At 47.1% G+C, this 25119-nt stretch overlaps 1 protein-coding gene across 3 annotated transcripts in view; it reads left to right on the top strand.

The window, feature by feature from the left end:
- LOC307211851 (uncharacterized protein) overlaps positions 1-23599 on the top strand; it is a 63974-nt gene extending 40375 nt beyond the window's left edge. For 2 of the 3 annotated variants that reach the window (XM_079968958.1, XM_079968957.1), the window contains 2 exons: positions 16139-16893; positions 22971-23599. In XM_079968958.1, the coding sequence (XP_079825084.1) occupies positions 16139-16893; positions 22971-23012 (797 nt within the window). In that variant the 3' untranslated portion in view covers positions 23013-23599. The remainder of the gene's footprint in view (positions 1-16138; positions 16894-22970) is intronic. The other variant, XM_079968959.1, reaches the window with a different exon arrangement.
- The last annotated feature ends 1520 nt before the right edge of the window (positions 23600-25119 follow it).

Raw genomic sequence — 25119 nt, 5'->3', positions numbered from 1 at the left:
ATGCGGCAGCTAGACTGGTGACTGGGAGTGGCTGCCGAAACCACACAACACCGGTCCTGAAAGACCTACATTGGCTCCCAGTACATTTCCGAGCACAATTCAAAGTGTTGGTGCTGACCTTTAAAGCCCTAAACGGCCTCGGTCCAGTATACCTGAAGGAGCGTCTCCACCTCCATCATTCTGCCCGGACATTGAAGTCCAGCACAGAGGACCTTCTGGTGGTTCCCTCCCTGTGATAAGCAAAGCTACAGGGAACCAGGCAGAGGGCCTTCTCGGTGGTGGCACCTGCCCTGTGGAACGCCCTCCCACCAGATGTCAAAGAGATAAATAACTACCTGAGATTTAGAAGGCATCTGAAGGCAGCCCTGTTCAGGGAAGTGGCCAGCCATATTTTAACTACATATGTCAGGGGTGTCCAAACTTTTTTCAAAGAGGGCCAGGTTTGACGAAGTGAACATGTGTGAGGGCTGACCAAAGAGTTGCTGACCTTATTTAGGATTGAAGTTGTTGATGTTTTGGCATTTTACCCCAAAGTTGTTGAGCTTTTCTTAGGATAGAAGTTGTTGAGCTTTTTGAAGGATTCCCCCCCCCCCGAAAATAAACTGCTGCAGGGTCCACATTAAACCAACTGGCAGGCCGGATTAGGCCCCCAGGCCTGACTTTGCACATGCCTAAATGTGGTTCTTCCACTCCCACATGTTGCCGCCGAATCTCCTGTTGGCATTGCTCATGGCCACACGTTACCTCCTGATGTCATAAGCCTTGCAAAGTGGTTTCCTGAGCCTGACCACTATGGCGGTGTGTGTGTGTGTGTGTGTGTGTGTGTGTGTGCCAGAAAGCGGCTGGCAAGCGTGGCTCCCTCTTCTCTAGCCGTGGGCGAGTCAGAAACCTGTCTCATGGGAGTCAAGAAACCAGGGAGGTGTGTGCAATCAGTTCCTGGGAGGCGATGAGAGATAAGATAGCGAGAGGGAACATCAAACCAACATCTCCTGGCAGCTGAGGAAGGCAGGTGGATCCTGGCTGGGAGCTTATTCAATTCTGACACATTTATTGATTGGTTTTATTCCACCAGCCCATCAGTCAATCGGTCAACTGACTTTTTAATGCGTGTCTCAAGGCAGTTTGCAGACACGCCATAAAAACAGTTAATATAGTTTTCGAAACCATGCAAAAAAAGCAAACCGAAGAAAGGTTTTTTTAAGCAATACAGGATGAATATATAAGGCTAGAGACCTTTCCACCCAAGCTTGTCTCAAAAAAAAAATGCCTTCAGTTGTTTGCAAAAAAGGACAGATTTGTGGGCACCCATCGTTTCTCACCAGGGATGGTTTTCCACAGAGCAGGGGCAACCACACAGAAGGCCCTGCTCAGAGTTGCTGTGGAGCGGAATTCTGATATTTTAGGGACCGGCCGGGGGGGGGGGAACACTCTCCAGCAGAACACTTCCCATGAACTCCATGGAACAATTAATAATGGGGGGAAATAATAAAGGGTCGTATTTCGATGAGGATGGCATTGTGCAGACACTGTACAAAACTTGGAAGGCAGAGCAGGGCTGAGACCACAGTAAACTGCCATGTGGAAGTACAGCCATACCTTGGTTGTCAAACGCCTTGGTACTCATCCGATTTGGCTCCCAATTCCGCAAACCTGGAAGCGAGTGTTCTGGTTTGCGAATGTTTTTCTGAGGCTTCCAATTGAGTGCCGAAAGCACCTGGAGCCAATTGGAAGCCGTGTCTAGGTTTTTGAACGTTTTCAGAAGCCGAACGGACTTCCAGAACGGATTCTGTTCGACAACCAAGGTACAACTGTATCTTACACATTATTTGGAAGTGAGTCCGACTGATTTCATGGAACGGTGGCCTGAACTACATCACTTCCCATTCCCCAGCCCTTTAAATGCCTCCCTGTACTGTTCTTGGGAGACAGGAGGTGGGCGGGTGTGGAGGACTCCCTGGTCCTGAATGGCTAACTGTGCCCCTGAAGGACCAGGTGCGCAGCCTGGGAGTCATTCTGGACTCACAACTGTCTATGGAGGCGCAGGTCAATTTTGTGTCCAGGGCGGCTGTCTACCAGCTCCATCTGGTACGCAGGCTGAGACCCTATCTTCCCACAGAGTGGTGCATGCTCTGGTTGGACTACTGCAATGCACTCTGTGTGGGGCTACCTTTGAAGGTGACCCGGAAACTACAACTAATCCAGAATGCGGCAGCTAGACTGGTGACTGGGAGCGGTCACCGAGACCACATAACACCGGTCCTGAAAGACCTACATTGGCTCCCAGTACATTTCCGAGCACAATTCAAAGTGTTGGTGCTGACCTTTAAAGCCCTAAACAGCCTCGGTCCAGTATACCTGAAGGAGCGTCTCCACCTCCATCGTTCTGCCCGGACACTGAGGTCCAGCGCCGAGGGCCTTCTGGCGGTTCCCTCGCTACGAGAAGCCGAGTTACAGGGAACCAGGCAGAGGGCCTTCTCGGTAGTGGTGCCTGCCCTATGGAATGCCCTCCCATCAGATGTCAAAGAGAAAAATAACTACCATACCGCCCGCCTCCTGTCCCCCCAAAACAGTACTTCTGTCTTGTCAGGATTCAATCTCAATTTGTTAGCCGCCATCCATCCTCCAACCGCCTCCAGACACTTACACAGGACCTTCACCGCCTTTACTGATTCTGATTTGAGAGAGAGGTAGAGCTGGGTATCATCTGCATACTGATGGACACCCAGCCCAAACCCCCTGATGATCTCTCCCAGCGGCTGCATGTAGATGTTAAAAAGCATGGGGGAGAGGATGGAACCCTGTGGCTCTGGGGCGATGCTCAGGCAAGTGCACTGCCCCCCCCCTGCCCAAGTTAACAGCCCTTTTGTGCATGAATATGAGTGCTGTGGTGGGTTTCTCCCTCTTGGAGGGTCTCTCCGGCATAAGTCCCGAGATGCCTCTGCCTGCCGCGAGCATAAGGCGATTGGAATCTATTTAACGTGGATTATCCGCCAGATGGAGATGGTGGTTTTAAGGGGACATCTGGGTGATTCCGGCTAGGCTGAGGCCAGGGGCGAGATGGCGGCAGCCTGCCCCAACCTGGTGCCCTCCACATGTTCTGGACAGTTGTGCTGGTGGGGGGCAGTGATGGGAGCCGTAGTCCCACGCATCAGGAGGGCACCAAGTTGGGGAAGCCTGGGCTATGCATTGGGAGGAGATTTCCCTGGAACAGTAAAGGGGCTTTACTTTCACCTCTCCACCCCCACTCCCAGCCCGGCTTTCAGACCTTTTTGATCTTTATCCCTGAGTTCACAGAGAGCAAAGAGAACAATCCCTTTAACTCTCCGGCAAGCAGCCGTTTTTAATTCTCAGGGCAGAAAGCCTGAAGCACAGACCGCATTGTAGGTGGAGGGTGGCAGGGCAGAGATTCATTCGGATTTTGTTTCAGACACATCAGAGACCCTGTAGTGTGGTGGTTGTTGTTTAGTCGTGTCCGCCTCTTTGTGACCCCCTGGACCAGAGCACGCCAGGCACTCCTGTCTTCCACTGCCTCCCGCAGTTTGGTCAAACTCATGCTGGTAGCTTCCAGAACACTGTCCCACCATCTCGTCCTCTGCTGTCCCCTTCTCCTTGTGCCCTCCATCTTTCCCAACATCAGGGTCTTTTCCAGGGAGTCTTCTCTTCTCATGAGGTGGCCAAAGTCTTGGAGCCTCAGCTTCAGGATCTGTCCTTCCCGTGAGCACTCAGGGCTGATTTCCTTCAGAATGGAGAGGTTGGATCTTCTTGCAGTCCATGGGACTCTCAAGAGTCTCCTCCAGCACCAGAATTCAAAAGCATCCATTCTTTGGTGATCAGCCTTCTTTATGGTCCACCTCTCACTTCCATACATCACTACTGGGAAAACCATAGCTTTAACTATATGGACCTTTGTCGGCAAGGTGATGTTTCTGCTTTTTAAGATGCTGTCTAGGTTTGTCATTGCTTTTCTCCCAAGAAGGTAGTGTGGTTAGCCGTACTCATAGAACGGTAGAGTTGGAAGGGACCCTGACCATCATCTAGTCCACGCATCTCCAACTCCAAAGAGACTGCGATCTACTCACAGTATAAAAAGACCGGCTGTGATCTTTAGCGGAGGGTTCGCCAAAGGCGATCACTAAACTTCATCCTGCGATCTACCTGGGATACTCTCACGATCTACCGGTAGATCACGATCTACCTGTTGGACATGCCTGATTCTAGTCCATGGGTAGGCAAATTAAGGCCCGGGGGCCGGATGTGGCCCAATCGCCTTCTCAATCCGGCGTGTGGACAGTCCGGGAATCAGCATGTTATTACATGAGTAGAATGTGTGCTTTTATTTAAAATGCATCTCTGGGTTATTTGTGGGGCCTGCCTGGTGTTTTTACATGAGGAGAATGTGTGCTTTTATTTAAAATGCATCTCTGGGTTATTTGTGGGGCCTGCCTGGTGTTTTTACATGAGTAGAATGTGTGCTTTTATTTAAAATGCATCTCTGGGTTATTTGAGGGGCATAGGAATTCGTTCATTTCACCCCCAAAAGTATAGTCCGGCCCCACACAAGGTCTATGGGGCAGTGGACTGGCCCCCTGCTGAAAAAGTTTGCTGACCCCTGGTTTAGAGAGTCTTGTGACCTGGAGATGGCCTAGCAAAATGGGAAGCTTTTTTTTATACCAAGTCAGACGGTTGGTCCTTCTGGCTCAGTATTGTGTACCCTGATTGGTTGTGTTTCCCTGGGGTTTCTGACAGGAGTCTCTCCCAGCCATACCTGCAGAGTCCCAGGACCGAATCTGGGACCTCCTGCTTGCCCTTCTCTCCCTGACTTTTCAGCCCCCTGCTGAAAAGTTTGCTGACCCCTAATCTAGTCCAACCCAGTGGCCCATCTAGTCCAGCATCCTGTTCTCACAGTGGCCAATGAGGTGCCCGTGTGAAACCCACAATCAGGATTCGAACCCAAGACCAACTCTCCCCTCCTGTAGTTTCTGACAACTGCTATTCAGAAGCATTGCTGCTTCCAGCTGTGGAGGCAGAGCTTTGCCATCGTGGCCAGTAGCCATCGTTAGCCCTCTCCTCCTCCATGAATTTGTCCAATCCTCTTTTAAAGCCATCCCGGCTGGTGGCCCGCACTGTCTCCTGTGGCAGTGAGTTCCACAGTTTAACTACGTGCTGCATGAATAAGGACTTTCTTTTATCTGCCCTGAATCTTCCAGCCTTCAACTTTGTTGGATATCTATGAGTTCCAGTGTTATGGCAGAAGGAGAAAATTTGTTCTTTCCCTTCTCTCTCCATGCCACACACAATTTTGCAAACTCGTCTCTCACTCGCCTTTTTCCTAAATAACAATGATGATGATGATGATGATGATGATGATGATGATGATGATGATGATTTATTCCTACCCCACCCATCTGGCTAGGTTTCCTCAGCCACTCTGGGCAGCTTTCAACAGAACATTAAAAACAGAATAAAACATCAAACTTTAAAAAACTCCTCTAAACAGGGCTGCCTTCAGATGTCTTCTAAATGTCAGATAGTTGTTTATCTCCTTGACATCTGATGGGAGGGTGTTCCACAGGGTGGGTGCCACTACCAAGAAGGCCCTTTGCCTGGTTCCCCGTAACTTCACTTCTCGCACTGAGGGAACTGCCTGAAGGCCCTCGGCACTGGACCTCAGTGTCCAGGCTGAATGATGGGGGTGGAGACGCTCCTTCAGGTATACTAAATGTGCCTTTGGTCCACCTAAAAAGGTGAAGGGACCCCTGACCATTAGGGCCAGTCACGGACGACTCTGGGGTTGTGGCGATCATCTTGCTTTATTGGCCGAGGGAGCCGGCGTACAGCTTCTGGGTCATGTGGCCAGCATGAATAAGCCGCTTCTGGTGAAACCAGAGCAGCACACAGAAATGCAGTTTACCTTCCCACAGGAGCGGTACCTATTTATCTACTTGCACTTTGACGTGCTTTCGAACTGCTAGGTTGGCAGGAGCAGGGACCGAGCAACAGGAACTCACCCTGTTGCGGGGATTCGAACCACCGACCTTCTGATCAGCAAGTCCTAGGCTCAGTGGTTTAACCCACAGCACCACCTGCATTTATGTCAGGAGTGCTCTGATGGTGTTTCCTGCTTGGCAGGGGGTTGGACTCGATGGCCCTTGTGGTCTCTTCCACCTCTATGATTCTATGATTCTATGATCCACCTACCCCAGTATTTTCCACATTGTTTGGCCGCAGCTCTTACAGAGGTCTCGCCCAGCCTTGCCTGGACGTTCTGCGTGCGAAACACCCACCCTTTCGCCTACCCAGCTGTAGGAGCCTGACACGGCTGTTCTGGTAGAAACAGTTAACGCTCCGCTCCAGCGCTGACCACATTTCTTCTTTTGCTTGCTCCTGCTTCCCCCAGAGACGGGGGAATCTTCCAGCAGTAATTCAACACCAAACTGCTGTTGGCTGAGTGCAAGTCTGGAGCTGTGGGGGAAGACATATTCCAGCTAGAGGGATCACACACCCCCTTGCACCGTGGACGAATCTCCTGAGCAGGCAGAGAGTGGGCAGGGGAGACTTCTTGGCTCCTGAGCCTGGGGGGTTCTGGGGGTGCCCTCCTGTGGGACGCAGGCATGGGACAAGTTTGTATGCTTGTATGGCTCCTGGCACCCGGAGAGCCAAGCTTGATGAGTCATTGCGGTTTGCTGGAGAGCAACTCTTTGCTGAGAAGGAGCCAGGGCATTTGGGGAGTTGAGAAGACAGCGCTGAGGTGTGGGCAGCCGGCCCTGGATAGAGCCAGCCGGGGCGTGTGTTGCTGTGCGTTAACATGGCCTCCCTGCCCTGGCTGCAGAGCGAAAACAAAAATTCGAGAGCACTTGACGCTTAACACTTTAACCCCGGGGAAGAGAACCACAAAACCCCTTTGCAAGGACAGTTGCGCCATTATTATTATTTTTTTGAAAAGTTTTTATTGTTAAAATAATTCAGCATTAATACACACATATTGCGAATATACAAGCATACAAACATACATTTCATACAATCCTTAAAAATATCCAACCCCACAGATAATTCCTTTTCCTATCACCACCCCTCACCCCACCTTTGTGTTAGACTTCCAATCTACTCAATTGCAATTTCTTTCCACTTTTATTACTTTCTTTCACACACCTTTAACCTAATTTCATGCTTCTTTTTCTATTACACGTTGTTATCCATCTTATTTAGTATTTCAGTATTTAAAACGGAACTTGTTTATTCTAATAGGAGTTCTGATTTTTCAATATGGTTTGGCAAGTATCCTTTAAACACCTTCCAATCCCTGTTTGTCTTCTCTTTTGAGATCCTTCCAATTTCTCCCATTGTTTGTTAATTGCATTTGCAGAAGCATAAAATCAGAGTTGGAAGGGACCTCAGAGGTCATCCAGCCCAGCCCGCTGCAATGCACAAATCTCAACTATAGCGTCAATGACAGATGACCATCCAACTTCTGTTTAAAGTCCACGGTTGTCTTGCTCAGGGTTTCCCAAACTTGGGTCTCCAGCTGTTTTGGGACTACAATTCCCATCATCCCTGACCTGCTAGCTAGGGATGATGAGAGTTGTAGTCCAACAAATTCTGGAAACCCAAGTTTTGGGAAACTCTGGACCAGCTCTTACAGTGGAGAGTCCTGTTTGAAACAGTGACAGACTGCTGCCAGCCAGGGCAGGATGTACTAAGTTAGATGGAGCAATGGTCTCAGCAAAGACAGCTTCCTATGTTCCCAGGCCCAATTTCACTGCTTTTGGAATTTGTGCAACGTTGAATCTCTACCTGAGGTGCTCCGAACCCACTTGCAATGTGCTCTTTGCAGGAGCAAAAGCAGGACAGAAGCAGAAACATTTCCTTCCCGGTGATCTTACTGCTGGGAACCTGTCGCCGTTTGGGGGCTAGGGATTCACTGACATGTCCAGAAAATTCAGGCCGCACAATCCTAGTTTGTTTTGAGCTCTGCCACAACAAACTCCTCGTTCCTCAGGAGATCAGACTTTTCGCAAAAAGGAAAGTGATAAGGCACTTGCTTTGACCCGAAGTCATGAAACTTGCCCACAAACAAACCAGAATGGGCGTGCGTTCCATAACCAGGCCAACTAATCTCCCTGCCAACGAATCAGGGTGAATGCTCAATAATCAGGCTGTTTGGCAGTGCCCTGTGGCAGAACAGTGGAGCCAGAACAACATGTGTTTGCGGAAGTCAGTGTGAAGCAGAAAAACCCCCTTCTCTGCATGGAAACCTCAGGGTCTTTGCTCCTTCCTTCCTTCCGTCCTAAACAGGACATCCCTGTTCTGTTTATGTTGTGAACAGGCTTGGTTAGGAGTCAGGCATCCCTTTTTGGTTCCTCTTTTAAAAAAAGTATTATTAGGGATAGTATCAAATCAGCTTTCCCAGTAGTGATGTATGGAAGTGAGAGCTGGACCATAAAGAAGGCTGATCGCCGAAGAATGGATGCTTTTGAATTCTGGTGCTGGGGGAGACTCTGGAGAGTCCCATGGACTGCAAGAAGATCCAACCGATCCATTCTGAAAGAAATCAGCCCTGAGTGCTCACTGGAAGGACAGATTGTGAAGCTGAGGCTCCAGTACTTTGGCCACCTCATGAGAAGAGAAGACTCCCTGGAGAAGACCCTGATGTTGGGAAAGATGGAGGGCACAAGGAGAAGGGGGCGACAGAGGACGAGATGGTTGGATAGTGTTTTCGAGGTTACCAGCATGAGTCTGACCAAGCTGCGGGGGGCAGTGGAGGACAGGAGTGCCTGGCGTTCTCTGGTCCATGGGGTCACGAAGAGTCGGACACGACTAAACGACTAAACAACAACAACATCAAATCAGCGCTAGTGAACGAGCCTCCAGTTAGATAGCAGGGGATTCCCTTCCCTTTTTCTGTGTGTAAAGGTAAAGGGACCCCTGACCATTAGGTCCAGTCATGACCGACTCTGGGGTTGTGGTGCTCATCTCGCTTTATTGGCCGAGGGAGCCGGCGTACAGCTTCCGGGTCATGTGGCCAGCATGACTAAGCCGCTTCTGGTGAACCAGAGCAGCGCACGGAAATGCTGTTTACCTTCCCGTCAGAGTGGTACCTATTCATCTACTTGCACTTTGAGGTGCTTTCGAACTGCTAGGTTGGCAGGAGCAGGGACCGAGCAATGGGAGCGCACCCCATCACGGGGATTAGAACAGCTGACCTTCTGATCGGCAAGTCCTAGGCTCTGTGGTTTAGCCCACAGCGCCACCCGTGTCCCAGTTTCTGCGTGTACCTGAGCTGTATTTAGGATTGATGAGGCCCTAAGCTCCTGAAGGTAATGGGGCCCTTGATATGTCCAGCTGTCCTTTGTCAACAACAAATTGTCGCTGCTTTTTGTGTTGAATATATGCTGCATGGTAATTTATGGACCTAATAGGTCCATATACAACACAAAACATTGTTGCTGTATGTAGGTTTTATTTTATTGGTTTTTTTGTTATATTTTGGAAATGTACATCCAGGTTTCTTTCTCTTTAGTTTTTTGGGGGGGTCCCCAAGAGAGTGTGGTTCTCAGCTGTATAGCTTGTTTAGCTTATACATAAATCCGGCACTGCTGTGTGCATACACAAACACACCACAAGACTAGAGCCTACCCAGATATTTAGAAAGTTGATGCAGGTTTTCAGTTTCTTGCTGTTTTAACTCTTCGGAAGACTTACGTTACTGTTGCTAACTTTTCTTATTGGTTTTTTTGTTTTATCTTCTTCGCAAACCGCTTTGAGGTTTTGTTTTGTTTTTTAGCAGCCAAGTGGTGTATAAATCTTATGGAATAAATAGAGCCAAACCATTTGAGCCCCACAGGGCTTCCATCTCTAGGAGCCTCCCTGGGCAGAGCATTCCACAGATGGGGGGCCACTGCAGAGAAGGCCCCGTTCTCATGTTGCCACTTCCTGGATCTCTCACGGTGGAGGGATGCAAAGAAGGCCTGAGATGATGATTGCAGGGTCCAGGTCAATTTACGTGGTCGGTTCATTATTATGGCAATTAGTTGCATTTGCATCCCATCTTTTCCTCCAAAGGAGCTCAAGGTGGCCCCACAACAACCCTGAAAGGTAGGCTGAGAGAGGCAGTGTCACCATCCCAAGGTCACCCAACGAGCTTCACCACCAAGCCAGGATTTGAACCCCGGCTTCCCAGGCCCTGCTCCAACACTGCAACCACGCCGCCGCACTGGCACATGTGATGTGGGAGCCAGTTTTATGATCTGAAGCAGCCACGGGGCTCTCTGAATCAGAGCAGCGTCAAGGGGAGGATGAAGAGGTCAACCCTTCCACCCGCCCCCACCTTGCAAAACTGGTGTTCGCTCCGTGGGGTGGGGGGGTAGGGGGGGAGGGAAATGCAGGCACAGCCTCCAAAGCCTCTCTGGTCCAAGGCCAACCCACTAGACTGCGCTCGGTTATTTCATCTTCCGCAGAGCGAACCTGCCGGGCGAGTTCTCTCTGCCAGACCCAGCAATTGACAGCTTCTGCCGACAGTGTTGGAACCTGTTCCGTGGCTTTAAACGCTTAACCAAAGGAACAAACTTATTACAAGTGTTGGCGCTCGGCCAAACGATTGCCGAGGTGTTGGGGGGAACAGATTCGCTGCAAAAACAGGAGAGGAAAGGAAAGCCTGGATTCTGTACACACACGTGTGTTTGTGTGTGTCTTGTGAAGCGTGCAAATTCCCTGGCAGGGAAACAAACGGGTGGCTTGGCTTGAGCCTAGGTGGGGTCCTTCGTCGGAGATACTGTATTTTTCACTCTATAAGACGCACCAGACCACAAGACGCACCTAGTTTTTGGAGGAGGAAAACAAGAAAAAAAATATTCTGAATCTCAGAAGCCAGAACAGAAAGAGGGATCGCTGAGCAGTGAAAGCACCAATCCCTCTTGCTGTTCTGGCTTCTGGGATAGCTGCACAGCCTGCATTCACTCCATAAGATGCACACACATTTCCCCTTACTTTTTAGGAGTGAAAAAGTGAGTCTTATAGTGCAAAAAATACGGTACTTGCCGAACCAGTGTTTGCCTTGCAGGAAACCTGAACTGTAACCGCAGGATCAAAGGCTTTGGTGCCGAACCAGTGTTTGCCTTGCAGAAAACCTGAACTGTAACCGCAGGATCAAAGGCTTTGGTGCTATTTGTGGTGATGGGAAAGAGCCGTGTCAAGGCTTTGCAAAATGCCCGCCTGATCCTCTGTCCGCCCAGCTTTCCACTCTTATACCTGCAGGTCCACGCCCTTCCTCTGTCCCTCACCTTTCCAATGCAGTGATCCATGCAGCGTGATTTACCAGAGCACATCACTGCCTCCAGTGCCTCCGTGCTCTTTCCCCCGAGCTCCTTCACGTATCCGTGAGTGTTGTGCATGCACAACCAGTCTTATTGCAGAAAACTATTACCGATCTGAAAGGGGAGAGTCAGGTAAGGCTGGCAAATGTCCCCTGCTTGAAATCTTAAAGAGCTTCTGCCAGCCTGTGTGGACAATACTGAGCTAGATGGGCTCAACGGTGTGACTCAGTATAAGACAGCTTCCTATGTTCATGGAGATATAGAATATGGGGTATTCTAAGGTGGGAATCATGGATGCATAATAATAATAATAATAATAATAATAATAATAATAATAATAATAGTTACAGATAGGTAGCCGTGTTGGTCTGCCATAGTCAAAACAAAATAAAAGAAAAAAATTCCTTCCAGTAGCACCTTAAAGACCAACTAAGTTAGTTCTAGGTATGAGCTTTCGTGTGCATGCAAACTTCATGCACACGAAAGCTCATACCTAGAACTAACTTAGTTGGTCTTTAAGGTGCTACTGGAAGGAATTTTTTTCTTTTATTTTGTTTTAATAATAATAATGTATACCCTGCCCATCTAGCTGGGTTTCCCCAGCTACTCTGGGTGGCTTCCAGCAAAATATTGTTGTTGTTGTTGTTTAGTTGTTTAGTCATGTCCGACTCTTCGTGACACCCTGGACCAGAGCATGCCAGGCACTCCTGTCTTCCACTGCCTCCCGCAGTTTGGTCAAACTCATGCTGGTAGCTTCGAGAACACTGTCCCACCATCTCGTCCTCTGTCGTCCCCTTCTCCTTGTGCCCTCCATCTTTCCCAACATCAGGGTCTTTTCCAGGGAGTCTTCTCTTCTCCTGAGGTGGCCAAAGTCTTGGAGCCTCAGCTTCAGGATCTGTCCTTCCAGTGAGCACTCAGGGCTGGTTTCCTTCAGAATGGAGAGGTTTGATCTTCTTGCAGTCCATGGGACTCTCAAGAGTCCCCTCCAACACCAGAATTCAAAAGCATCCATTCTTTGGCGATCAGCCTTCTTTATGGTCCAGCTCTCACTTCCATACATCACTACTGGGAAAACCAGAGCTTTAACTATACGGACCGTTGTTGGCAAGGTGATGTCTCTGCTTTTTAAGATGCTGTCTAGGTTTGTCATTGCTAGCAAAATATTAAAATACAATAATTCATCAAATATTAAAAGCTTCCCTAAACAGGGCTGCCTTCAGAAACATTAGTTCTTTCTTTACATTTTCTGCCTGAGTTGTTCTTCGAACTTCTGTGCAAGTGAGGAACTGGAAACTGGTAAGTAACTTCAACATCATCCTTCAGGGTTCACTTCCCCCCACCCAATTGCCACTTAAAATATATTTATTTGCTCAAGGCCTATGGTACCGAGGTGCAGTGGAGTTTTTTAGCCTTTAATTTCTTAAAGAGGCTTCTTACCTGTCAAACAGGGGGTTGCAAGTGGGTGGGTGTGAATCTGTCAAGTTAAGTTCCTCTCCATTTCTCACTTTTCCAACCTTAAACTCGGTTCTCTACAGTTTCACATCACTTGTGCATTTCCATTCTTGTTAAAAAGTCCACGTGAAAATTCATCGGTATTTTAGTGCAAACCTCTCCTCATATACAGTGCATCATTGTGTGCAAATTCGCCTTTTTTTTTTGCAAAACATTCCCCCGTAAAACAATGTATTTTTTGCTTGTTCTTTTCAGCAATACATGCATTTATTTTCATGCACGCTTTGCCATGGTTTTGTACCCATTAATATATTGCAAAATTCGGAGAAGCCTGCTTTTCGGTTGGAGTATTGATCTGGAAAGTGCAGATGAGGTAGATTTGCCTTTAAATGCAAACCGAGTCAAATTTCTTCCCATCCCTAGTTACAACCGTATAACCACAAGACCTTCAAATCCAATAAAACGATTTATAAGCAAACTAAAGAATGTACCATCAGACAACAAGGCTGGCCCCAACGGGGAGGGGAGGGGAATCACACAGTTTTTAACTGTCCAAAAGCCAGTGGATCTTCAGCAAAGAATGGAAACTGTATAATGAGGATGGCTGATGCAACTCTATGGAGAGGAAGTTCCACATTTTGGAAGCTGCTACGGTTTAAATAGTTTTAACAGTCCGAGCCTGCTGCATTGTGCTTGCTGTCTTAAGGCTGACCTCATTTATTTATGTGTTGTTATTAGCCTTGGAAGGCTCCTTGAAGAAGGGTAGGATACCATAATAATAATATTCATGACAATAACAACAATTAATAATAACATCTCCTCCCTCAGCGTATCCTTCAATATTTGGGTTCCTGGAATCTTTTTTTTAAAGTTTTTTTAATTAACAATTTCAACATATCAAAACATATCATCTTCATTATTTCCTTCCCTCGGCTCCTCTATCTGATTTTTCAACAAATATATTTCTCTGCATACTGTGAATTTTCATAAATCCTTATATTATCTATCTGCTGTGTTGACAATCAATAAATTTATGTATGTTTATTCAAAGCCTGCCAAGGAGTCGAATTCATTTTGTTGTCATTTTAAGTAAATTGTAAAAAGTTCCCGTTCTTCTTTCAAGTCACAGTTGTCCTTATCTCGCAGTTTATATGTTAGTTTAGCCAGTTCTGCATAGTTCATCAGTTTCTCTTGCCACTGTTCTTTTGTCAGGGTTTCATCATTCTTCCATACTTGTGCTATCAAGACTCCTGCCGCTGTTGTTGCTGTTGTTTAGTCGTTTAGTCGCGTCCGTCTCTTCGTGACCCCAAGGACCAGAGCACGCCAGGCACTTCTGTCTTCCACTGCCTCCCGCAGTTTGGTCAGACTCAAGTTTGTAGCTTCCAGAACACTGTCTAACCATCTCATCCTCTGTCGTCCCCTTCTCCTTGTGCCCTCCATCTTTCCCAACATCAGGGTCTTTTCCAGGGAGTCTTCTCTTCTCATGAGGTGGCCAAAGTCTTGGAGCCTCAGCTTCAGGATCTGTCCTTCCAGTGAGCACTCAGGGCTGATTTCCTTCAGAATGGATACGTTTGATCTTCTTGCAGTCCATGGGACTCTCAAGAGTCTCCTCCAGCACCAGAATTCAAAAGCATCAATTCTTCGGCGATCAGCCTTCTTTATGGTCCAGCTCTCACTTCCATACATCACTACTGGGAAAACCATAGCTTTAACTATACAGACCTTTGTTGGCAAGGTGATGTCTCTGCTTTTTAAGGTGCTGTCTAGGTTTGTCATTGCTTTTCTCCCAAGAAGCAGGCATCTTTTAATTTCGTGACTGCTGTCCCCATCTGCAGTGATCATGGAGCCCAAGAAAGTAAAATTTCTCACTGCCTCCATTTCTTCCCCTTCTATTTGCCAGGAGGTGATGGGCGCTGTTGTAGCATACATGAATAAATTCTTTATTTTCCTTGGCGGGCCTTGTCCTACAATCCCTAACAGAAATGCTTCTGGGTTTTTTTTAACAAATGTCATTTTAAACATTTTCCTCGATTCATTATATATCATTTCCCAATTTTTTTTTAAATTGGGTTCCTGGAATCAGTGGCGGAGCAACATGCTGTAGCCCCCGGAGGGGAGAACAGGTGGGGGTGTGGCTGGCACGCATCCCGGGGGTGTGGTGCGTCGCCCAGGGGGTGGGGTGTGTGGCGCAGCACGGCGCGGGAGCGCAGCACGCATCCCGGGAGGCAGCCGTGATGACACCCTTTCCGCAAATGGCACCCGGTGCGGTGTGCTCACCCGCCCCCCCTCCGAACACCAGTGCCTGGAATGTGCACCAGTAAATGACTGTGGCCTGATGCAAATATTTGGGTTTAAATTTCCAGTTTGCCATGATCCCTACTGCATTATCTTTCTTGCTGTGAGCTTATTGTTTAAGGGAGCAATTGTTGATGATGTGCATTTATTTTTTAAAAAACGAGTTATATTCTCCCCCCCCCCCCAAAAAAAGCGCTCAAAGCAACATGTAATTAAAATGCATATCATTCCCACCCATTTCTAAAGAAAATAGAAGTATTTAATGACTATTTAGTTAAATTAATTGGGAAAAGCTTGCAATCACTAGGCTTAGGACTTAAATAAGTAATGTGATGAATTATCATGTTCAATGAGGAATTGGGAAGAAAAAGAGATGTTAAGTGATTAAGTTAAGATGAGAAGGACTTTGATTTGGTAAACTGTTAAAATGATAGGCATTGAAATTCAACTAGGGGGATACGAGGAAGTCACTTAACAATGTTAAGAAGATTAGTCGAGACGTAGAGCTGCACGCTGTGGCTTTAAAATGGAAACTGAATCTCAATAAAGACTTTTGTACATAACTACAGCCTAGCGTTGGTCCTCTGTGAGCTGGGACCTGGAGGCAGCTCTGACAGTTATGATTTCCGTTTGTCTCTTTATTTGTTAGTGTGAAAACCAATAATTTTTTTGGAAAAAAAAGAAAATAGAATAGAAGTGTGGAGCTAGTCCCTGCAGGATCAGATACATCAGATATCCACGGACCTCCTCAATATAAAATATTTTTTAGCGATAACAAATGGGCTCCTCTTGACCCTAGTGGACAATTCCAAACAATATGAAAGAGCATCAGACCACAAAATGAACAATTCCTCTGCTATAAATCACACATTACATACCAACAAATCACGGGGGGGGGGGGGGGGGAATCAGAGCCCAAGAAGATGAAATGCAAAAACATTAAAAATTTAAGGATGTCCAGGATAATTCACCACACCTGTAAGAAGCAGTGGCAGAAACTTTTTAATCTATTATCCTCTCCTGCAACAACTGGAACAAACAAAACCAGCTGACGATGTATTAATGCATCTCATTATCTGCAGGTAGTTCCTTGGCCAGTCATCAGGCAGAGAGGCAAACGAACGGTTTTGCTGCAGACTTTGAGCGCAGAAACGCCAGCTGCCCGAAAGAAATGCGGGCGGTTAGCCCAAACCACCAAACTCTGGAGAAGGCCGGAAAGTCGGATCCGCACCACCTGGGAGTCTCAGGGCCATCAGGAGCATCGTGCGCAAAAGCAACTTCCCCGAGCTCGTTGCAGTTCAGGAAACTCCCGATGACCCCAAAGGAGGCCCGTGTATCTGAAACAGAGCCCCTGAATGGGAGCATCGACAACCAAGTTTACGAAAGCATTGAGGAAGGAGCAAGGGCATTATATACCAGGGACCGGTTGGAAAGAAGGCAGGGCTATGGCTCGCTAATCATTAGCAGCACAGGTTGTGGTGCAACCCCAGGGGACTCGCTTGCAGGATCCGCCGAATCGCGCAGGAGGGACACAAGGACTATAGGGTCCAGTGGGGTGCCAGTGCAGCCACCTACAGCCTTGCAGGGCAGCGAGTCCCTGGGCCAGGAGCCGGGACCGCCACCTGAGGGAGCGGCCCCCATCCAGACCAGCTATGACATGGAGAAAAGGCTGAGCGCCATGTATGCCAAAGTGTGCAAGAGGCCCAGGCCAGCGCAGGAGTGGCAGCCAGCAAACCACCGCAAGGCCCCTGAACAGGAAGAGGAGGAGCCTCCCCCCATCCCAGAGAAGCACTTTGAGAACATCTACGAGACCTTGAGCCTCGATGCTGAGATGCAGGTAGGCTGCCTGGTGGGATCAGACCCTGTTACACCCAAGGGGGAGCCTTCAAGGGTCTCTTGCATGTGTGTATAGGTCATCACAGGTAATAAGGCCACACACGTCAGCCATAGGTCATATCGAATGTATGTAATAAGAATAAGAATAAGAATAAGAATAAGAATAATACCCCGCCCATCATTAGCCCTCTCCTCCTCCATGAATTTGTCCAATCCTCTTTTAAAGGCATCCCGGCTGGTGGCCCGCACTGTTCCCTGTGGCAGTGAGTTCCACAGTTTACCTACGTGCTACATGCTGCCCTGAATCCTCCAGCCTTCAACTTCGTTGGGTATCTAAGAGTTCCAGTGTTATGGCGGAAGGAGAAAAACTGTTCTCTCCCTTCTCTCTCCATGCCACACACAATTTTGCAGACTCGTCTCTCACTTGCCTTTTTGATGATGATGATGATGATTATTTATTTCTACCCCACCCATCTGGCTAGGTTTCCTCAGCCACTCTGGGCGGCCCCCAACAGAATATTAAAAACACAATAAAACATCAAACATTAAAAACATCAAACAATCAAACATTAAAACATCAAACAATAAAAACAGGGCTGCCTTCAGATGTCTTCTAAAAGCCAGGCACCGTATTTGTCGCTCCATAAGACGCACCTGACCATAAGACACACCTAGTTTTTAGAGGAGGAAAGGGGGAAAGCCCCATTTTTGGGGGGGATCAGCTCACAGTTGTGCAGCTTCTTTTGCAAAAGAGGAAAGCCCCAGTTTTTTGGGTATCAGCTCAAAGTTGTTGAGCTTACTTTGCAAAGGGAAAAAATCCTGTTTTTATGGGGTTCAACTCACATTTCTGCAGCTTCTTTAGGAAAGAAAAGGGAGCCGTTTCTACAGTTTCCAGACAGATAATCTAAACAGCCAGTCACATGTCGCTGGGGAAACAAACAGCCTTCGTCTGCAGAACATTCAACAATGGAGGCCTGGGCAAGGGAGCGGGGCCAGAAAGGGAGCCAGTGACCAACCACATGTTCGCTCCATAAGACGCACAGACATTTCTCCTTACTTTTGAGGAGGAAAAAAAATGTGTCTTATGGAGCGAAAAATATGGTAGTTGTTTATTTCCTTGACATGTGATGGGAGGGTGTTCCACAGGGTGGGCGCCACCACCGAGAAGGCCCTCTGCAGTGTATTTGTTCTGCTGGCGTTATATTATGTTTTCTTTTTATTTATATGCCGCCTTTCGGCCAAAAAGGAGACCTCAAGGCAATTCACAAGCAATACAGGCACCAATGCAAAAATGATAAGATAAAAACCAAACGAAATCTTCACGTTTTGAAAGTATTCGAATACATCCATTGGAACATCCATGCTGATGTTTAAGAATGTTGCTCTAAAATGTCATTTTTTAAAATTATTATTTAGTTTTTCATTTGTGGTGTTCTTAGGATGGTAAGAAACCACTTGGAGACTGCATATGTGTCAGGCTTCAGGGAATCTGATCCCTCTCACAGTGTCAGCCAAGAAGTAGATAAACAAGAAGAGTTCTTACCAAGTAATAATAATAATAATAATAATAATAATAATAATAATAATAATAATTTATTATTTATATCCCACCCATCTGGCTGGACTTCTCCAGTACTTTATTCCATATTCACAGAGAGAGATGAAGGAATGCCGTCTCTCGGATAATGGCACCCTCTCCGTCTCTCCTATTCTACGTCATCCCTGAGCTGGCTGATCTGTGCCTTCTGCCTCTGAGCTTTCTGTTCTCCTACTTTCAATGCCTGCTTCTGGGAGAAGAGGGGTCTGGATTGCTTTCCAAAGACACTGAGTCTGCCAGCTTCTTCTTCCTCCTGCCCCTCTCCCAAAATTTCCCAGCTTTTCCCCTCTGCAGCCTCTGAGCTATGACCTTCTGCAAACCACTGTTCTAAATCTATACCGTCTCCCTTCCTCAGTCCAGTCCCTGGCAATATGAAGGAATATACAGATCACCCAAATAAATAAAACAAATAAGGAGGGCGCTTGTCATGGGATAATGCCCCTGAACTCATTTCAGCCTCTGATTTGATTGATACTCTTTGTGTGATTCAGAGGCTGAGAAAGCCTTGCCACCTTCCGCTGCAGTGAAGGAGCTCCTGACTCATCTGTCTTTCATCTTGGAATTAAATGATTACGGAAACAGTATCTGGATTGTTATCACTGCAGGGCAGAGCTCACGGATTCATAGAGAACAGCAAATAATAGGTAGTCTTACTTATTTGGTGATTTATTTTTTTTAATGCCCTGCCCTTTTTCTTTATCAAATGAACATAGATTAAAAGTGGCTTAGGGAAAATAGTGAACTACCGTATTTCTAACACAATTATAAAAAACCTCAAAACAAGTTATAACAAGTTAGGATAAAAACCGTTTTGGCAGCTGAAATGATTTCCATTCCTATGGGCAGCTTGCCCCAGGCACCCAAGCTGCATCTTCCGCTGCTGACCAAGAGTAGTAATAATATAATAATAATATTTTATTATTTATACCCCGCCCATCTGGCCGAGTTTCCCCAGCCACTCTGGGTGGCTCCCAATCAAGTGTTAAAAACAATCCAGCATTAAATATTAAAAACTTCCCTAAACAGGGCTGCCTTCAGATGTCTTTTAAAAAGAAGATAGATGCTTATTTCCTTCACATTGGAAGGGAGGGCGTTCCACAGGGCGGGCGCCACCACCGAGAAGGCCCTCTGCCTGGTTCCCTGTAACCTCACTTCTCGCAGTGAGGGAACTGCCAGAAGGCCCTCGGTGCTGGATCTCAGTGTCTGGGCAGAATGATGGGGGTGGAGACGCTCCAGGTATACAGGACCGAGGCCGTTTAGGGCTTTAAAGGTCAGCACCAACACTTTGAATTGTGCTTGGAAACTTACTGGGAGCCAGTGTAGGTCTTTCAAGACCGGTGTTATGTGGTCTCGGCGGCCGCTCCCAGTCACCAGTGTAGCTGCCGCATTCTGGATTAATTGCAGTTTCTGGGTCACCTTCAAAGGTAGTGTGCAATCCACACTAACATCTTAAAAAGCAGAGACATCACCTTGCCAACAAAGGTCCGTATAGTAAAAGCCATGGTTTTCCCAGTAGTGATGTATGGAAGAGAGAGCTGGACCATAAAGAAGGCTGATCGCCAAAGAATGGATGCTTTTGAATTCTGGTGCTGGAGGAGACTCTTGAGAGTCCCATGGACTTCAAGAAGATCAAATGTATCCATTCTGAAGGAAATCAGCCCTGAGTGCTCACTGGAAGGACAGATCCTGAAGGCTCCAAGACTCTGGCCACCTCATGAGAAGAGAAGACTCCCTGGAAAAGACCCTGATGTTGGGAAAGACGGAGGGCACAAGGAGAAGGGGACGACAGAGGACGAGATGGTGGGACAGTGTTCTCAAAGCTACCAACATGAGTCTGACCAAACTGCGGGAGGCAGTGGAAGACAGGAGTGCCTGGCATGCTCTGGTCCAGGGGGTCACGAAGAGTCGGACACGACTAAACGACTAAACAACAACAACAACAATCCACACTAGATCTCATCTTGCTTGTGCTGGTACCACCCCTCCCAGGGCACACATAGCATGGGGTGTGAAATATACTCGGAGTCGAGAGTGGATTTCATGCTCTTTATTCAGCTCATAGTGTTGAGGAGGAATGGAAGTTCCCCCAGAATGTCTGCTTTATATACATTATTTACACAATGGGCCCCTTGTGATTGGCTAATTCTGGGATTCACCTGTAGGCCAATCAGGTTGCGGATTCACTTCCATCTGGAGCTGGATTGGGTGGCTCCTGTGGACCAATCAGACTGCTGCATTCTGGGTCCTATTCAACTCAGTACATAACAGGGTGCAACCCTGTATCACCTCCGTTGATAATGCCATGCCATGTCACATGACACTGCAAACAAAAATAGGGGTGGGAGTTTGGTGTTCATGAGGAGGGATGCAGGAGAAAGTTCGTGCGCTTTGTATCTCAATGAGAACAGACCAAAATTGCACTTCCTGAAACAATATGCAGGCGATACATTTGGACAACTCAGAAGATATCATAGAGTAGTAGAGTTCTAAGGGGTCCCCAGGTTCATCTAGTCCAACCCCCTGCGATTCAGGAATCTCAGCCAAATATTATAACCAAATTTTGCATGGTGGTTCCTGAGACCAGGGAAAAGATTCCCTCTGGGTTTGGATACAACTGAGCACCATTTTGAATCAATACGTTAGACTGAACTTTACAGAACTGCATTGGTTTTAGCAAAATGTAAATTACTGGAAATGTAAGGTATCGGTCCAATATACCTGAAGGAGCGTCTCCACCCCCATCGTATTGCCCAGACACTGAGGTCCAGTGCCGAGGGCCTTCTGGCGGTTCCCTCGCTGCAAGAGGGCCTTCTCGGTGGTGGCGCCCACCCTGTGGAACGCCCTCCCACCAGATGTCAAAGAGAACAACAGCTACCCAACTTTTAGAAGACATCTGAAGGCAGCCCTGCTTAGGGAAGCTTTTAATGTTTAATAGACTATTGTATTTTAATATTCTGTTGGGAGCCACCCAGAGTGGCTGGGGAAACCCAGCCAGATGGGCGGGGTATAAATAATAATAATAATAATAATTAATAATAATAATAATATCAGCAGCTTATTATTATTATTATTATTATTATTATTATTATTATATCAGCAGCAAATGTTTTCATTATCATTCCTGAGATCAAATGTCAGGTTTTCCAGAAAGGCTGAACATTTCAAAACTACATGGATTTCAACCACATGGATTTCAAAAATATACTCATTTGGGGAGGGGCAGTTCTTAGAATTCCTGAGCAATGCTGGCCACTCTCCACTACTATTTTGATCATCATTAATGTCATTATTAACTACCTGCCCGTCACCCTAAGGTCCCAGGGTATGTTACAGCATTAAAATGCAGCATTAAAAACAGTTTCAAACCACTTACAAACGTAAAAAGAAGGCGGATCCTAAAAACATACACTTCAAGTGTCAAAAGAGGAACATCTCCATCATAAGCTGCATAAGGAAGGTGCCAGACACAACTTCCGCAGTTTGGGGCCACCACAGAAAAGGCCCTGTGCCGGGAGGCCCCGCTCTAAGCCTCTGAAGAATTACTAAGAGGGCGCCATCTCAGCAGGCAGAAAGGGTCTGTAGGGGAAAGGTGGTCTTTCAGATACGTGCATGTTCATTTGGAAGGAATGACATACCGTATTTTTCGCTCCATAAGACCCACTTTTTTCTTCCTAAAAAGTAAGGGGAAATGTCTGTGCGTCTTATGGAGCGAATGTGTGGTCCCTGGAGCCGAATTGCCCAGGGGCAAAAAGCAGATCGTGCTCTCTTTTTTTGAAAGAGGGAAGGGAGTGTTGAAAGGAAGCCGCTGATCATTTGCCGATGGGGAGAGAGATAAGGGATGCTAGCAATAAAGGAGGCTGCCTGGGAGGGGGGAGGTAAAGACAGCAAACTTGCAAGGAGAGGAGACAGGAAGACTAAAGCAATGAGGAGAGAAATTAGAAGAAAAGGAGGAACAAAAAACTGCTCCAGCTAAGAAAAAGACACTAAGGCAAACAAGAGGGAAGGGGGTGTTGAAAGGAAGCAACTGATTGGCAAGCGATCAGGAGGGAGATAAGGGACGCTAGCGATAAAGGAGGCTGCCTGGAAGCGGGGAGGTAAAAGCCCATGGATCCTCAGGATTTTTGCATTGGGTCACCCCAACTTCACCATCCGATCACATAGCATGTCCATGGCTACAGCCTGTACCCAAAAAATCATGCACCCGCTGTTTCATGGGTCCGCAATGGTGCAAAATCGTGGTTACAAAGCATGGATCCACATGGATTCTCAGGATTTTTGCCTTGGGCTACCCCAAACTCACTGTCAAATCACATGTCTGTGGCCACAGCATGAACCACAAAAATCATACATCCACTGTTTTGTTCAGAATATATATTTTTTTATTGTTTTCCTCCTCTAAAAACTAGGTGTGTCTTATGGAGCAAAAAATATGGTTAACCCTCAGGCTTTGCTTTCCTCGTTCCCCTTCTTTCTTTCCACAGGGAGGTGAGACGCCGGGTGCCATTGTGCCAGCGGAGGTATGAACCAGGGTTGCGGTGACGGAAGAGCAGAGGCAAGACTCTGGAAAAGACTGGAGACACACATGCCCCCCAGAGCTTTCAAGGCTCCTTCCAGGCCCCTCGGACGGAGGGCAGACGGAAAGGCTTTTAGGACCCAGAAAGCATTTCAGGAGTTGGGTTCTCCTCTGCCCCAGTAGACATTTTCCACGGGACCTGGCGGGTGGAGGGCTTTGGATGGTGGTGGTGTTCTGTCGTAGGGTGTGGGGGTTGTGGTGGTCGGTGGGTCTTCCAAGAGTCGCACAGGAGCTTGTTGTCACGTGGAACAACAAACTCGGGCTCAAAACAAGCACAGCCACACCCTTGTTATTTATACCCCGCATTTTCCACAAGCGCATTGGTGATTGCAATTGTTTATAATAAAACTTTTTAATATTGCTGGAGCACAACACTAAATATAATAATAATGCAATGATCAAAAGTTAATCCTACATTTATTTATTATTTATTTCATAAAATTTATGCACCGCCTGATTGTAAAAACAAGCAAACAAAAAAAAACCTCAAAGCAGTTTACAAAGAGAATAAACCAATAAAATTATCAGCTGGAAACCGCAGAAGCAACTCTTTTTAAAAATAAAGTTTTAAGCAGGGGCTTTCCATTCCCAGATTTTTGTGTTAAGCTGCATGAAGAAGTGCTCAGCGAGTTGTTGTGCCTACTTGGCAAAAGGTATGTCCGTTCCAGTCTTGGCCGCAAACTCCCTGGATGGTCTCAGGGAATTTGCTTTCCCAGCCTCAGTTCTCATCTGCTGCAAAATGGGCACAACAGAAGCCTGCTGCGTGGAGCTTTCCTGAGGATGTGCGAACCAACATGTGTGGCTTGAATTCAAAGGGGCTTTTGCGCAAGAACTCCCCAGTCCATGATGCCCCAGTTTCATATATATATATATATATATATATATATATATATATATATATATACCACATTTGCAAATATTTGGTAAGTTATTCACCGATAATCTTATTGAGCTGCCTGAAGTTTGTGCATTGAGATGAGAGGTGTGTTACTACTCTTTAACATTTTGGATTGCAAACTTGTCCTTTAGTCATTTTTTAAAAAAATGATTATTCATGCTGTTTTCAGTAGCCAGACGCACTCTAGGAAGAAAATACGAATGCATAGGCACCCAACGCGTGACCCTGCCCCCAACACGGGAATATCAATGAGGCCATTGTCTTCTGCCCCAGTTCCCTTCTCCCCTCCACCCCAAAGACTTTCCCTCAGCGCTGCTCTATCTGCCTTGTAAAACGACAAAGGGACGTTATGTTGAGGCACTGCTGGAGCTGGAAACAATGGCAGGCCATTCAGAATTCGGGATCTGGGGCAGCCCAGATGTTGTGGTCCTTGCTTGGCAGAGAGTACTGGCAGTTCCTGAGCATGGAATGTAAGAACATAAGAAAAAGCTGATGGATCAGCCCTGGTCAGCATGAGAGTCGTGGTCCAGAATATCTGGATGGAGAAGACAGTTTTATTGTGACTTGCAAATGCAGCTGTGCTGTCTGGATATTGCCTGGAATAAGGGGCGTCTTTGCTCACAGTTCGGCAGCTGCTCATAAAATTGTAGAGCTGGAAGGGACCCTGTGGGATCATCCAGTCCAACCCCCTGCAATGCAGAAATATGCAGCGGTCTCATACGGGGATCGAACCTGCAACCTTGGCGTTATCAGGACCTCTTCTTTGGCGATCACTCGTAGCCGAATGAGATTGTGTTCCATAAACACGGTTTTAACAATGAGTCCGTAAGTGACTGTGAAGACCAGTTCTGGACCCACACGTCCTTCCACAGTGGGGACATTGGTTTCCGGGCAGGAGTTGATCGCGGTGTGGATTTGCCAAGTGTGCCTTCCTCTTAGCACGTCTCTCCCTTGCGTCCTGAGTTCGAGTGTCTTCAAAGCCCATGACGCCTTTGGTAAAGGCTGTTCTCCAACTGGAGCGCTCGCAGGCCAGTGTTTCCCAGTTGTCAGTGTTTATACTACATTTTTAAAGATTTGCCTTGAGAGCATCTTTAAACCTCTTTTGTTGACCACCAGCATTGCGCTTTCCATTTTTAAGTTCGGAAAGAGTAGCTGCTTT

This window comes from Podarcis cretensis (genome assembly GCF_951804945.1).
Source record: "Podarcis cretensis genome assembly, chromosome: 3".
Classification (NCBI taxonomy): Eukaryota; Metazoa; Chordata; class Lepidosauria; order Squamata; family Lacertidae; genus Podarcis; species Podarcis cretensis.
The sequence above is the reverse complement of the archived record's forward strand: the minus strand, read 5'-3'. Positions and strand labels throughout refer to the sequence as shown.